The 13761-nt window shown below is 45.2% G+C and overlaps 1 protein-coding gene across 3 annotated transcripts in view; it reads right to left on the reverse strand.

The window, feature by feature from the left end:
• Positions 1–13761, reverse strand: part of abcb5 (ATP-binding cassette, sub-family B (MDR/TAP), member 5) — a 167842-nt gene that overhangs the window by 118412 nt on the left and 35669 nt on the right. For all 3 annotated transcript variants that reach the window (XM_038797448.1, XM_038797446.1, XM_038797447.1), the window contains exons 8-11: positions 12382–12553; positions 10744–10868; positions 1922–2099; positions 102–215 (exon numbers count right to left, since the gene is read on the reverse strand). In XM_038797448.1, coding sequence (XP_038653376.1) covers positions 102–215; positions 1922–2099; positions 10744–10868; positions 12382–12553 — 589 coding nt within the window. The remainder of the gene's footprint in view (positions 1–101; positions 216–1921; positions 2100–10743; positions 10869–12381; positions 12554–13761) is intronic.

The following is a 13761-nucleotide window of genomic DNA, read 5'->3' on the forward strand; positions in this document are numbered from 1 at the left end:
ACCAGCCCCTTACCATATCATTGCGAGAGGACTTCATTTATACAAGTCAAGTAATTGCTATGAGTGCTAGTAGTGGAAAAGATACACAAAGCTTTGTTTACCTTTGTAATAAGGCTATAAACATCAAAAGCAGCACCTTGAGCCTTTGCGACATCTTCTAGGTTTGGTGCTGCCTGGCCGAGTGAAAGTGCTCCGATCATCACAGAAAGAAACACCTGTACAGATAAGAGATAAATTTGTTTGCTGAATTGAGTTTCTTTACACAGATCTTTGAAAAGCATTTCCAAAAGCTCACACAAAGGAAATAATTTACACTGAATAAAAATAACGTACCAACTCTTTTGAATGTATATTATTGAAAACAGGACCCTGATGCCAAGAGAGTTTGGTTTGAGAGGTAATTGTGTTAGGTCAGGGTTTAGTTGGGTGGTCATGAGGGGATGATAGTGGGGGTGTGGGTCAGTTTTGGAGTTAACGGCCGGGATTCTCCCCTACCCAGCAGGGCGGGGGTCCCGGCGTGTCGGAGTGGCGTGAACGACTCCGGCGTCGGGCCGCTCCAAAGGTGCAGAATTCTCCGCACCTTTAGGGGCCAAGCCCTCACATTGAGGGGCTAGGCCCACGCCGGAGTGGTTCCCACTCTGCCGGCTGGCATGAATGGCCTTTGGCGCCACGCCAGCCGGGGCCGAAAGGACTTCGCTGGCCGGCGTAAGTTCGGCATGCGCCGGAGAGTCAGCGCAGGGGAGGGGGTCTCTTCCGCCTCTGCCATGGTGAAGACCATGGAGAAGGTGGAAGAAAAAGAGTGCCCCCACGGCACATGCCTGCCTGTCGATCGGTGGGCCCCGATCACGGGCCAGGCCACCGTGGGGGCACCCCCCGGGGTCAGATCGGCCCGCGCCCCCCCAGGACCCTGGAGCCTGCCCACGCCGCCAATCCCGCCGGTCAGGTAGGTGGTTTAATCCACGCCGGCGGGGGAGGCCTATCAGCGGCGGGACTTCGGCCCATCGCGGCCGGAGAATTGTCGTGGGGGGCCTGCCGACTGGCGCGGCGCGATTCCCGCCCCAGCCGAATCTCAGGGGGCGGAGAATGCAGGACGCGGTGGGAGTGGGATTGACGCCGACCCCCCGGGGGGTTGGAGAATCCCACCCAAGATGTTAGACCAGTTTTTAAAACTGTCCAACATTTCCTGGGTAACTTCCAGGCAGGTGCAGTGGATCTGTCCCTAGTCTCCGACTCCACCTCAGTGTCAGATGTATTCATGCACTCAGGCAGCAGGGGAGTTTTGGAGATTAAACAGGCTGTTCTCCTGTTGGTCCACATGTCAGGACTTCCACAGGATCCTGATAAACCTTGTTGGTTATGTGTCCAGACTGATATTCCAGTGACCAGACCACTTGGGCTGATCTTTCTTTCTCCCATTTGTTTCAGGTGCCATTCAAATTAACTAATACCCATACGATATAAAGAACCACCGATAGAGGTAGGGGAAAATACAGATGAGGGAAAGTTACTGCAATCCATTTTTACAATAACCTGCAGCATTTTTCTGGTCATTTTAGTTTAACATTTATTTTTGCATCTATATTTGGTGGCGCAGTGGTCAGCATTGCTACCTCACCGCACCAGGAATCCGGGTTCAATTCCGGCCTTGGGTGACTGTGTGGAATCTGTGTGTTCCCCCATGTCTGCATGGGTTTCCTCCGGATGCTCCGATTTCCTCCCACAGTCCAAAGATGTGCAGGTTAAGTGAATTGGCCATGCTCAATGCGTTAAGATGCATCAATGTACAGCCGCATGCCAACCTTAATGAGACTGTGCAGTTCAGGAAGAAAGCAACACACAGCAAACAAAAAAAAAGAGAAAATTGCTTTGTATGTTCTGCCAAACAGGAATAGTAATTTACCTACCAAAATACAATACTCACAGTCAAAACCTGTCCAATTGAATAGTTTTCAGGTTCATCAACAACCAGTTTGGACCCGTACCAAAAGGCAAGAGCATAGCAACCATAGATTAGGAAGTACTGTAAACCTATTGAAACATTTGTGACAATTGCTCTCCTTATTCCAATGTCCCTAGCGGTCTTTAAGTTGAGTTCATATCTAAAATAATTATAAATAGTAAATAATTACAATCAGTATAATGTGTTTCCCAGGGATAGGGATAGATTTGATCATTGTTCATTAAAGTTTAAACAGTGTAACGCATCATTCTGACTTACATCAAGTGACATTCCCCAGCTCTCAGTGCAGCAAACTGCGATTGGACGGAGAATGAGGCGTCTGGCCGAAATAAAGGCCTGCGCCCGGCACTGAATCGGAGGTCCCTCGCTAGTGACAGTAACTTGGTTCACGACCCGTTCGAGCATGCAAAAACATCATTTGCATTCATTTAAATGTTATTAGCGTGTTTGACCCAGTATGCCCTGGGCCTCTACAGTTCTCCGTCTCTCGCAGGCAGAAGTCAACCGGGTGTGGTTCACTGCAGGAATTTACAAACTGGGACTGGCCGCCATGGCTGCTGAAGGAAAGACAGAAGGTAAGCAAAGTTTGAAAACTTTGAAAAGTTTATAAATTGTATCACTTTCTGGGGTGTGGCTGCCAGAGCTGGGGGAGTAACAGGGAATGATTTGCTGACAGCTCTATGGATTTGGGTCAGGGTGACCTGGCTCAGACTGCCATTGTTGCAGTGTTTGTTTTCAATGCACCCATTTGGTACAGGTTACAAGCCCATGGCTGCTCACTCTGCTGACTGCTCACTGTGTCCTGTAAATGTCCACAGAGCCTCTGGTCATTTGGGAGCCTACCCAGGTCACCCCTCTGGAAACCCTCAGGCCCCAGCTGACCCATCAACAGGATGGGCATGACCAAGCTCAATCAGAGACACAGCAGGTGCTTTCACTCCTCAGTGCGCTCATCAGAAGCGCAGCCCCATTGCAGGGGAAGCAGGGGAACACAGAGCTCATCCCAAACAAAGGACATATGCACCATGGCCTTTAGCACCCTCCCTGACACATTGTCCCTCTCAGGGTAGAGGCCTCATCAGTGTGTTGTTACTTGTGTCTCAATAAAGCTCATAGTCTTCCAGCTGAAATAGATGTTTTATTTGTATGAGTTCGTTCTCTCTCCAGCCTTTATACTATGTTACATCTGAGCTGCCTGTCTGTGTTCTGCTCACCAGCTGCCGTTCATGTGAAGAGTGCCTCTGACTTCCTGTCTATCTGTATTTATACATCTCCCATGCTCCCTCTAGTGATTGCTTAGTTGTTTTGCATTTACGTTGACCCCTTGTATATATACACAGATATGCAAATCACTACATCCCCCCTTTTTTCTTTTACGTATTTTCTGTACAGTGTTAAAGAAAATTGTACAAAACAGTTAGATTAATTATGATATGTATATCTGTACAACTGGTGATGATATTGGTTATTGTACAAAGCCAATTAATATTTATGAGTCCAATCTTAATAAAAATATTTATGAGTCCAAACTTTATGAATTTGTTCGCTCAAGGTTTTTTTTCTGTCGTTGACGTGCTGATATTGATGTTGTAACTGCTTTGTGAATGTTGTCAGTGTTGTTGTGTTTTAAGTAACCAACAAGTCATCATGAGGTGTTGGAATGGTGGAACCACTGATGTTGACTGACGAGGACATTTTTCTGTGCTTGTGGTATCGATTTAGTGTGTCACCTGCCTTGAAAGCTGGTTTGCTTGTTTGTTCTGGAGCAAATGTGAATTTGTGAGATTCGTTGTCATGCCATGTTATATTTGTATTCTTGTCATTGTTTTGGAGTGTGCTGTTGCATTGTCCTTCATGTGCAGAGTTGTACCATGTTGTACAACTCTGTCATTGGTTCATTGTTGTTGTTTCTGTCGTTTCCGTCTTTGCTGTTTTCGTTGTTGTTCCTGTTGTTTTTGTTGTGCTTGTTGTTTCTGTTTTTGTTTTTGTTCTTGTTGTTTTTGTTGTACCTGTTTTTGCTGTTGTTGTCTATGTTATGCTTCGTGTTGTTGTTCTTGTAGTTTTGTTGTTGTTTCTGTTGTTCTTCTTGTGGTTTTTGTTGTTCTTGTTGCACTCAATGACTGTTCCGTGTGGATAATTTGAGTCATTCTCCAAGTTATTGGTGTCAGTGTCCTTTATGGTATCTGCTGTTTCATTGAGTGTTTCTTCTTGAGGATTGTGAGAATGATCTGATGTTGCATTGATCTTGGTGACATCAGTCATTTGTGGTGGATTTGATTCCTCTTCTTTGCTTCCTTGGTGCTCCTCTTCTGGAGTCATTTCTGGTTCATTTTAATCATCTTTGATTTCTTGGTGCGCTTCTTCTGGAGTCAAAATCTTCAAGATTTCATTTTCTTAAGGGTAGTTTAGAGTGGATGAGATTTCAATTGACGTGGTCTCACTGGACTCATAAGTAGCTCTACTCTGATTGTTGAGTGCTTCTGTACAGACAAGCTGAGATCTGTCAGTCTTGCTGTGATCCTGCACATGCTGTATGTCAATTGTGATCACATTGTCACTGTTTTCACATACAGTGGGTAGACTTACATTGCCTTTTTGTTGATTATGTGAGCTGCGTAGACTTTCATAGTCATCTTTTTCTTGTTCACGTGAGGTGGATAGACCTTCATGACCTTGATCATGCATGGTGCTCACTTTGGAGTCTTTAATTGCTTCCATTTTGGAGTCTGTCAACAGGCTCTCTGTGGAGGCTTGCGTCGCTCTCTCTGTAGAGTCTTTCATCATGCCCTGTGTGGAGTCATGCAGTGTTCTCTCTGTGGAGTCGACCTGTGCTCTCTCAACAGAGTCGGTCAGTACTCTCTGTGTGGTGTCGTGTTCTTCTTGGGTATTTGACAGGTAGCTGTCATCCAATGTATCGACGATCTGCCATTGCATCATGGTATTGGATTAATCTACCATGAGTAGAGTTGTGTTGAGCTTTGCAACTGTGTTGCTGATGCTATGATCAGCATATCCGAATAACTCAGCCATGTCTGAGTAGTATTTTTCAATAAACAAATCATCTTCTTTGGTTTCGGATTTGTCATTTTGCTCTTCACTTTGGGTGGTGCAAGCTGCTTGTTCCAGGTGCTGCAAACGTTATTTACAACTGCTGGTAGAAGTTCAGGCATTGTTCTGTCTTTTGCGGTAAGAAAATTGGGTTTTGTGGCTTTAAAATTCTTATTTTAGTTTTAGGGCATTTCTCCTTTAAGTGGGCATGGTATGAGTCTTCAGACGTCATGACACTCATGACGTAAAGTGTAGGAACCGTTTGCGCATGCACAAATCGAGTTTCCTTCACTGTGCGCTTTTTAAAAAACTGGGCATGTGCATGCTCTTTGAACTGTGCATTCTTTTTGACCAACTGCCCATGCGCGGTTTGCACATGCACAGATTGGTCGTTGAACAGTGCAGTCTTTTCGTTCAACTGCGCATGCGCGACGTACGCATGCGCAGATTGATCGGTGAACATGTTCGATCTTCTGCTGACTGCGCATGCGTGACTTCCGCATGCGCAGAATGAATGGCGCCCAAAACATTTGTCAATTCCACATGCATGGCTTGTGCATGCGCAGAACAATCTAAGTCCAAAACAGCTATTTTCAACTGCGTATGCGTGGTTGCAGTTTCCTGCACATGCGCAGATCCAGATTTGCGTCTTTTGTTCCCCAGGCAGTTTAAAATGTGCTCAGACGCCATTTTAACTTCTTCAGACCCGTGGAAAATAACTTTTACAGCATTTTTTCTTGTTAAAAACGTAGTTATTTTTTTCTTGCGATCTGCACTTGTCAATCATGATTTCCAGCGTTAAACATTTCTGTTCTTGTAATAGTTGTTTGAGTTTCGCATCACCCACTCCCTGTGAAATTTGGTCTCCAAACATTGAATGTCTTAAAGCAGCAGTGTTACTGGTGTTACAGTGATCTTCAAATTTTTTGAGTATTACTTCTAATTTGGTGTTGTCTTCGCCTTTCAAGTATTTAACGGCATTACATATTTCTCTAGCTTCATGTCCTGCGAGGAGCATTGCTATTTTCGTTTCTTCTGAGGCTGTGCTCAAATCATTAGCTTTGCCATATACATCAAACATTTGTTTAAAACCTTTCCATCAATGACTTAAATTACCGATTGTTTTCAGCTGCGGTGGAGTTCCAACGAGTTTTATTGAATCAGAGAAATCTCCCCACGTCGAATGTCCGGTACGTGTTTTCTTGTCATTTTGATCTTTCTGTGTCTGCATCTTGTGCAATCTTATAGTAAGCGTTCTGAAGTCTCCTGGTACCATGTGTTATGCCTTGTGTCTCAATAAAGCTCGTAGTCTTACAGTTGAAGTAGATGCTTTATTTGTATGAGTTCGTTCTCTCTCCAGCGTTTATACTATGCTACATCTGAGCTGCCTGTCTGTGTTCTGCTCACCAGCTGCTGTTCCTGTGAAGAATGCCTCTGACTTCCTGTCTGTCTGTATTTATACATCTCCCGTGCTCCCTCTAGTGATTGCTTAGTTGTATTGCATTTACATTAACCCCTTGTATATATACACAGATACGCAGATCATTACAATCAGTGACACTGTAAGCTAGCCCCTCCGCAGAACCACTAGTTGTCTCCAAGTCCTGACTGTCCACCGTGCTCCTGCTCCCATCGATCCTGCTCCCGGTCAGGTTGTCACAACCTGTGTGCCACACCCAGGACCCACATCACACTGTAGTTAAGCTCCCAGCAGATGCCTCACTCACCCCCATCTGCTCAGATACAATGCTCTGAGCATGGAGGCGATTGGCGGCACACTGTAACCCTCCCCACTGCAGGACCAGGTGCCACCCTGCCTACGGGAGAACACAAGGCCCACCAATTAGGAGACCAACAGTAGTTCCCACTGGAGGAACAGGACAGGGGCCGCAGAGCCTATTGCTGACACGATTTGGGAGTAGCCAAATTAAGAGTTCTATATACTAATGCACAGAGTGTAAGGAATAATCTGGATGAGCTGCAGGTGCAAATTCATATTGAAGGTTTATGATGTCGAAGCTATTACGGAGACATGGCTACAGGATGGTCACTTCTGGCGGCAGCCATGGTGTGAGTGGTCGCACACAGGGCAACTCTTGCTTGAAGGCATAGAAAAGAGCTCTTTGTACTTGAAATCAGGTGCAAGTTCAACGGAAAAGTGCAACTGAAGGTCGGAGGAGAGGTTCCCCCCGGGAGTTGCATGTCTGCTGCTTACCAAATCTGGCAGAGGAAGGAGAAAGACCTAGCAAAGGAGTTGGAAGGGATTTGTGGTGCAAAGACAGTGGAAGGATGGTGGAAGGGGAATGGCTAATGCAAATTAACAAAGCCGCAGATGGAACAGTTGATGGCGTTCATCAAGGAAGATTTGTGCCAGCAGAGAAAGGAGATGCAGGAGGATCGATCAAAGGCCATCAAAGGGGCTGTGGCCCCCCGAAGGTCTCAATGGAGAGAGTGGAAAAATGTCAGGAAGCTTACGGGTCGCATATCCAAGAGATTGAGGGGGTGATGTCTGAACATAGTGATAGAGTGGTGGTACTAGAGGAGGAGGGGGTGGGGCTCTTAGGAGACCTTTACAAGACGTTGAGAGCAAAGGTGAGGAGCAGGAAAACAGGCCGAGAAGGCAGAATCTGCGAATAATTGGCCTGTCTGAAGGAATGGAAGGTGTGAGTGCCACAAGGTCCGTTTCGAGAATGCAGGTTGGGCTGGTGGCGTAAGGCGTGCTGGACAAGCCCCCCCCCCCCCCCCCCCCCCTCAGGTGGACAGAGCGGACTGGTCTCCAAGGCAGAAGTTAAAAACAGGGGAGCTGCCGCAGGCGGTGATCATGTGATTCCACAAGTTTGTGGAGAAAGAGAGGATCTTGCAGTGTTTTTTTTCTTTTAGGTTGACAAATAGTAGCTGGGGTGAAAAGTTTGTAAGGGGATAGCTGTTCTTCTCCTCCAACCCCCCCCCCCCCCCCCCCCCCTCTCCATCCCCTCCCGTTGCCTGTGGCTGTGTTTTTTCTTTTTGTTTATGTTTGGGGAAGGTGACCTGTGGTTCAAGGTGAGTCTTTGTTTGGGTGGAGGAATGTGAGGTCAGCGGGGAGCCTTCTTCACAGAACAAAGAGGTGAGAGTGGGGGGGATCAGGAGGAGGAGCTTTTGGGCAGAAGTTGCCACGCTGGCAGGTAATGTTGGTGAACGGAGTGAGATGGGGGAGAGGGCTGAGAGAGGTAGTCGTGGTAGTGGGGGCAGGGATGGGGAGAGAAGGGGATGCAACGTGGCAAGGTTGGAGAAGAAACATGGGTCAGGGTGGAGAAAGGGGCCATTTTGGATGGGCAGGCACAGTGTGAAATTCATGGGGGTAGAGCCAAAAGGGTAGGATGGAGGATGGTAGAGGGGAATAGAGGCGTAAGCACCCAGTAAGGCCGATAACATGGAACGTGCGAGGGCTCAATGGACTGGCGAAAAGATCTTGCGTCTTTGCGCACCTGAGGAGTTTAAAAGTGGAGGTGGTATTGGAGGTGACGCCGGTGGTAAATGTATATGCACCAAATTATGATGATGTAGGTTTTATGAGGGGGTTGCTGGCAGTGATCCCGGACTTGGCCACGCACCAGTTGATTATGGGAGGTTATTTTAATTGTGTCCAGCGGGTAGATAGATTGAGCCCTAGGTCAATGGGTCAGATATGAATAGCAAAGGAGCTGAGCGGGTTTATGGAAAGATGGGTATGATGGATCTTTGGTGTTTATAGGGTGTGTTCAAGAATTGACTCTTTTATGGTGAGCTGGCAGGTTTTGGTTGGGGTGGAGGGGGCAGAGTACGCGGGGATAGTAATCTCAGACCATGCGTCCCATGGAGGCTGGAGATTCAGCTTAGATCGGGATGGAAGCAGAGGTTGAGGCTCAATTCAGGGTTGTTGGCTGATAGAGGCTTTGTGATTAAGTGTGGGCTGTGATTAAAGATTATGTAGGACTGAACCAAAATGGGGAGATATCAGTGGCCACATTTTCGGAGGTACTAAAAGCAGTGGCCCGGGGAGAGATTATCTTGTTCAAGGCACATGCAGATAGAGAAAGGAGGGAGGAATATTAACAGCTAATGAATGAACATTAGGGACAGCATCAGTAACTAATGAAGTTACTGTGAAAAGCCCCTAGTCGCCACATTCCGGCACCTGTTTGGGGAGGCCGAGGTACGAGAATTGAACCTGCGCTGCTGGTTTTGTTCTGCTTTACAATGAACATTAGGGACAGCATCAGTAACTAGGAAATTAATGGAACTAAAGAGTGATAAGTTCCAGGGACAGGATGGTTTCCATACGAGGGTGTTAAAGGGAGTAGGGAAGCACATTGTAGATGTCCTAACTATAATCTTTCAGCATTCCATAGATTCAGGAGTCATCCCTCTGGAATGGAAAATTTCACATGTCACTCCACCTTTTCAGAAGGGTGAAAGGGGGTAACCAGGGAATTACACACCAATTAGCCTAACATCTGTGATGGGGAAATTGTTGGAGTCTTTAATAAGAGATGGAGTATTTGGACACCTTGAAAAATTTTAGTCGATCAGGGAGAGCCAGCATGGATTCGTGAAGAGAATGTCATGCCTGACAAATCTCATTGAATTTTTTGAAGAGGTGACTAGGCTAGTGGACAGAAGAATGTGTATGGATGTTATTTATATGGACTTCCAGAAGGCATTTGATAAAGTTCAACATAAGAGACTGTTAATTAAGGTGGGAGCCCACGGAGTTGGGGGCAAATTATTGACATGGTTAGGAAATTGGTTGAGTGGCATGCAATAGAGAGTGGAGATAATGGGTAATTACTCTAATTAGCAGGATGCGAATGGTGGTGTACCACAGGGATCTGTGTTGGGGCCTCAATTATTTGCATTAATGAGTTGGATGATGACATTGAAAGTCATATGTCCAAATTTGCTGATTGTACAAAGTTAGGTGGCATTGTAGACAGTCTAGATGATAACATAACATTTCAAGGAGGTACTGACAGACTAGGTGAATGAGCAAAATTGGGCACAAGGAATTCAATGTAAGAAAGTGTGAGGTTATCTATTTTGGACCAAATAAGGAAAGAGCAGAGTACTTTCTAAATCAGAAAAGGTTAAGTACAGTGGATATCCAAAGAGTCTTGGGAATTCAGATGAACAGATCCTTAAAATGCCAGGAACAAGTGCAGAAAACAATGAAAAAGATTAATGGAATGCTAGCCTTTATAGCTAGAGGACTGGAGTATAAAGACACAGGGGTTATGCTGCAGCTATACAAAACCGTGGTTAGACCCCCGGGATACTGCGAGCAGTTAGTAGCAGTTAGATCAGCCTTGATCTTATTGAGTTGCAGAGCAGGTTTAAAGGGCCGAGTGGCCTACTTCTGTTCCATCTCGTATTTTCATGTTTGTATGTGTGTAGGTCCATGTTCCATCTTCTGTTGAAATTGATGCATACATTTGTCCTGGTCGCTGTATCTGTAATCGTTTCTCAACTATTCACAACACATAATTACAATAGAAGTGTACTTCAATTCTTTCTTGCTTGATTTTCTTTTTGTTTTTAGTGTTTCCCTGGTACAAAGCTACTTCCTTTAGCATTCAATTTCCTGACAAGAGGAGATTATATGGATTCATTAGCAGTAGAATGCAATCATGATCAACAAATGACAGAACCCAATGAATGCAAAGAACAATCTGCTTTTGTGGTGTGTTTAACCTTGAGCAGAGACTCAGAACAAAACTTACTTTTCAAGTGCTTTCTGTTGTCCATTAAATGCAAAGACAGTCCTTATCGCTGTTAGAACTTCTTCAGCCACTGCCCCTGCTTTGGCATAAGCTGTCAATTCCTTACAGGTCATTAACGTCAAAAGCTGTTTTAGTATGAGATAAGATGGTAAATAAGATCCAGCATGAATCATTTAGTTCAAGACTAATTATTGTCTATTTTGTCCTAAGTTCACAAATGACTTACAAATGAGGAACAATTCAGCTTAATTCCATTCATCCAAACCGAAAGAGCCTCGATTTAGTGGTCTGTTTATAAACATGACATTAGATCTTGAGAGTTACTCAACCGTGAAGGGAGATGAATGGAAAAATGAAATTAAATGAAATGAAAATCGCTTATTGTCACAAGTAGGCTTCAAATGAAGTTACTGTGAAAAGCCCACATTCCGGCACCTGTTCAGGGAGGCTGGTACGGGAATTGAACCATGCTGCTGGCCTGCCTTGGTCTGCTTTCAAAGCCAGCAATTTAGCCCTGTGCTAAACCAGCCCCTAATGCTGACACTGGAGAGTGTGGTAGCTGTCAATGACAGCCTAGTAAAATCCATATCAGAGAGGAATGAATGAATGACTTGCAGATCAAATATCTGAGGGGCTTAAACCCAGTTGACTGATTTTCTCTTTCCAGGAATTGACAGCTGCTGCTTCCTGTGTCTGAGCCAGCAGGTGTATTGCCCAAGTGAGTATTAAAGCAGTGGTTTTGTTCAGTGCCTCTATCTGGACAGCTCGCTAGATTCCAGACTGGGGTCTCTCTTCTGGGGGCTTCCTCTCAGGGGTCTCTTTACTGGGGGCTTCCCGACAAAGGTCTCTCTTTGGGCGTTCTTTTGGGGGGTTCCTTTATTTAGGGTGTCCCTTTATTTAGGGGATTTCTGGTAGAGTCTCTGTGGGGGTTCAGTGGGGGTGGGTTGGGACGGTCTTGCACTGTGTGGGGGTTTGGCCCTCGGATGGACATTGGGGAAAACGTCCTTAAAGAGTTATCCTCTTGGCCCAATGCAAGGTCCGCTACATCAAAGCCATGCTTTCAGGGCCAGTAGTGATTCTCGTTCACATGATTCATGGCCCAGAGGACCATGAGAATCATGCGTGCCCGGAGAATATGGTCCTGGTCCACTAAGTGGTCGCCAACGAGGGGCTGAGCATAGGAGGCAGGTCGGCTCCCGTCACTAATCTAATTTTCTCACTGATGTGGGATTCTCCGCCTCACGGGGAATTTCACTACCGGAGGCGCGAGAATAATCGGAGAATTTCATCCCTGTCTTTTCACTTCACAAATGCAGGTTACCTATTCCTTTTTTTAAAATAATATGTACTGTGGTGACTATTGCATAATTACAACTTTAAACCAGTTTTTTTACCATTTATTATTTAACATTACTTAATTTGCAAAACTTTATTTACAATGTCCTTTGTCACAAATAACATTACACTTTGTCATAGTTATTAATGCTTATCTACTTTCCATATCTATACTTATCAGCATACATACTACATTGCTGATTTGGTTTTCTTTTTTTCTAATAATATTACATTGTTAACAACAGATTGGGTCACTTTCTTTCTTTACGAGTATACTACTTTTTGAAAAGGTTCTGCTCATACCTTTGTCCATACTACTACAGAGACCATGATAAGGGGTGAAACCGCAAGTATGACCAATGTAAGCTTCCATCCAGTGACAAATCCAGTTATAAATCCTGCTACGCAAGTGCTAAATAACTGCATGAATATGCTGATCTTGTCCCCGAGACCATCTTTGATAGTGTTTATACCACTGTTAATATAAAAGAACCATTATTATGCGTTTTGTCATCAATTTTATTACTTAAAATTGACAATGTCACAAAACAATACTATGAATCCAGTGATTTCCAATTGTTGCATAAAACGATTAATCAATATTTACATACCATCAAGAATCTCTAATATAACAAATGGTTTGCAGACTGACAGCTATCAACAATCCGGCGGGATAATAAGTGATAGGTTATGTCTTTTTGAGTTGGAGATATTTTTAACTGTCAATGAAATTTGCCTTGTCCTTCCAAAAATAGAGCTATCAAATATGGTTAACTCATTCCTTACCAACAAAATTCAACAGGTTCGACTGTTCAACTTCCATCTTGGTGACCATAGGCCAATATTTTATACTTCTAGATGTCGGATGGGATATAACTAAATGGGAACAAAGTCCCATAGCTAGTGCGTTTAGCCTTGTGTTTCCCGGCCCTCTTGGCCTACACATAGCCCCGTTTTGTCCACTGAGGAGCTTCATTCGCCGGGACTCCTCAGTACAGTGAGAGATCATTTTTAAATGGCGTCACGATCTCTGGAACCCCCAAAGCAAACCCCCCCCCCCCTCCAGCCCCAACACACTATGGGAGAGTCCCTAAACACCCACACAGGGCACCCACCCTGGCAGTGGCAAGCTGACACCCAGCTGGCAGTGCCAGGGCACAAGGTTGGCACCAGTATTGCCAGGTACCACCCTGCCCAAAGGCATCTGGGGGCCTCGGATCCCCTGGGAGATCCCCATGAATGCCGTTCCATCTGGTTCTTGTTTGTGGAGACCAGTACTGAATGGCGCTCACCAGAAGTATCAAAGGCAGAGAAGATAGATCCCACCTCGGCTACCTCGGGAATCAGCACATTAAAGAGAGACTAGCTGTCTCGCTTTAATGTGCAGATTTGCTAAAAAGTGATCCTGCCCACAATGGGTGGGATTTACAACTCAACGTCCTGCGAGATTGCATTAGATCTCGCGAGGCATTGTGAGCTGTGTAAATACCGGGAGCTGTGCCTCGGCGAGCTACCTTTTGTGCACAACTTGACCGTAAAACCTCTCCCGTGATCGTCGTTTCAGAGAAAGCGGTGAAAGATAAAAGTTATCCTGCATACTTCTGGAGATAAACAACTTATGCAACTCCCAGAGAGAGCTAACTAAATAATTGACAAAATAACTAAAAGTGAAGTAAACATTCC

Source organism: Scyliorhinus canicula, chromosome 5, assembly GCF_902713615.1.
Source record: "Scyliorhinus canicula chromosome 5, sScyCan1.1, whole genome shotgun sequence".
NCBI classification, from domain to species: Eukaryota; Metazoa; Chordata; class Chondrichthyes; order Carcharhiniformes; family Scyliorhinidae; genus Scyliorhinus; species Scyliorhinus canicula.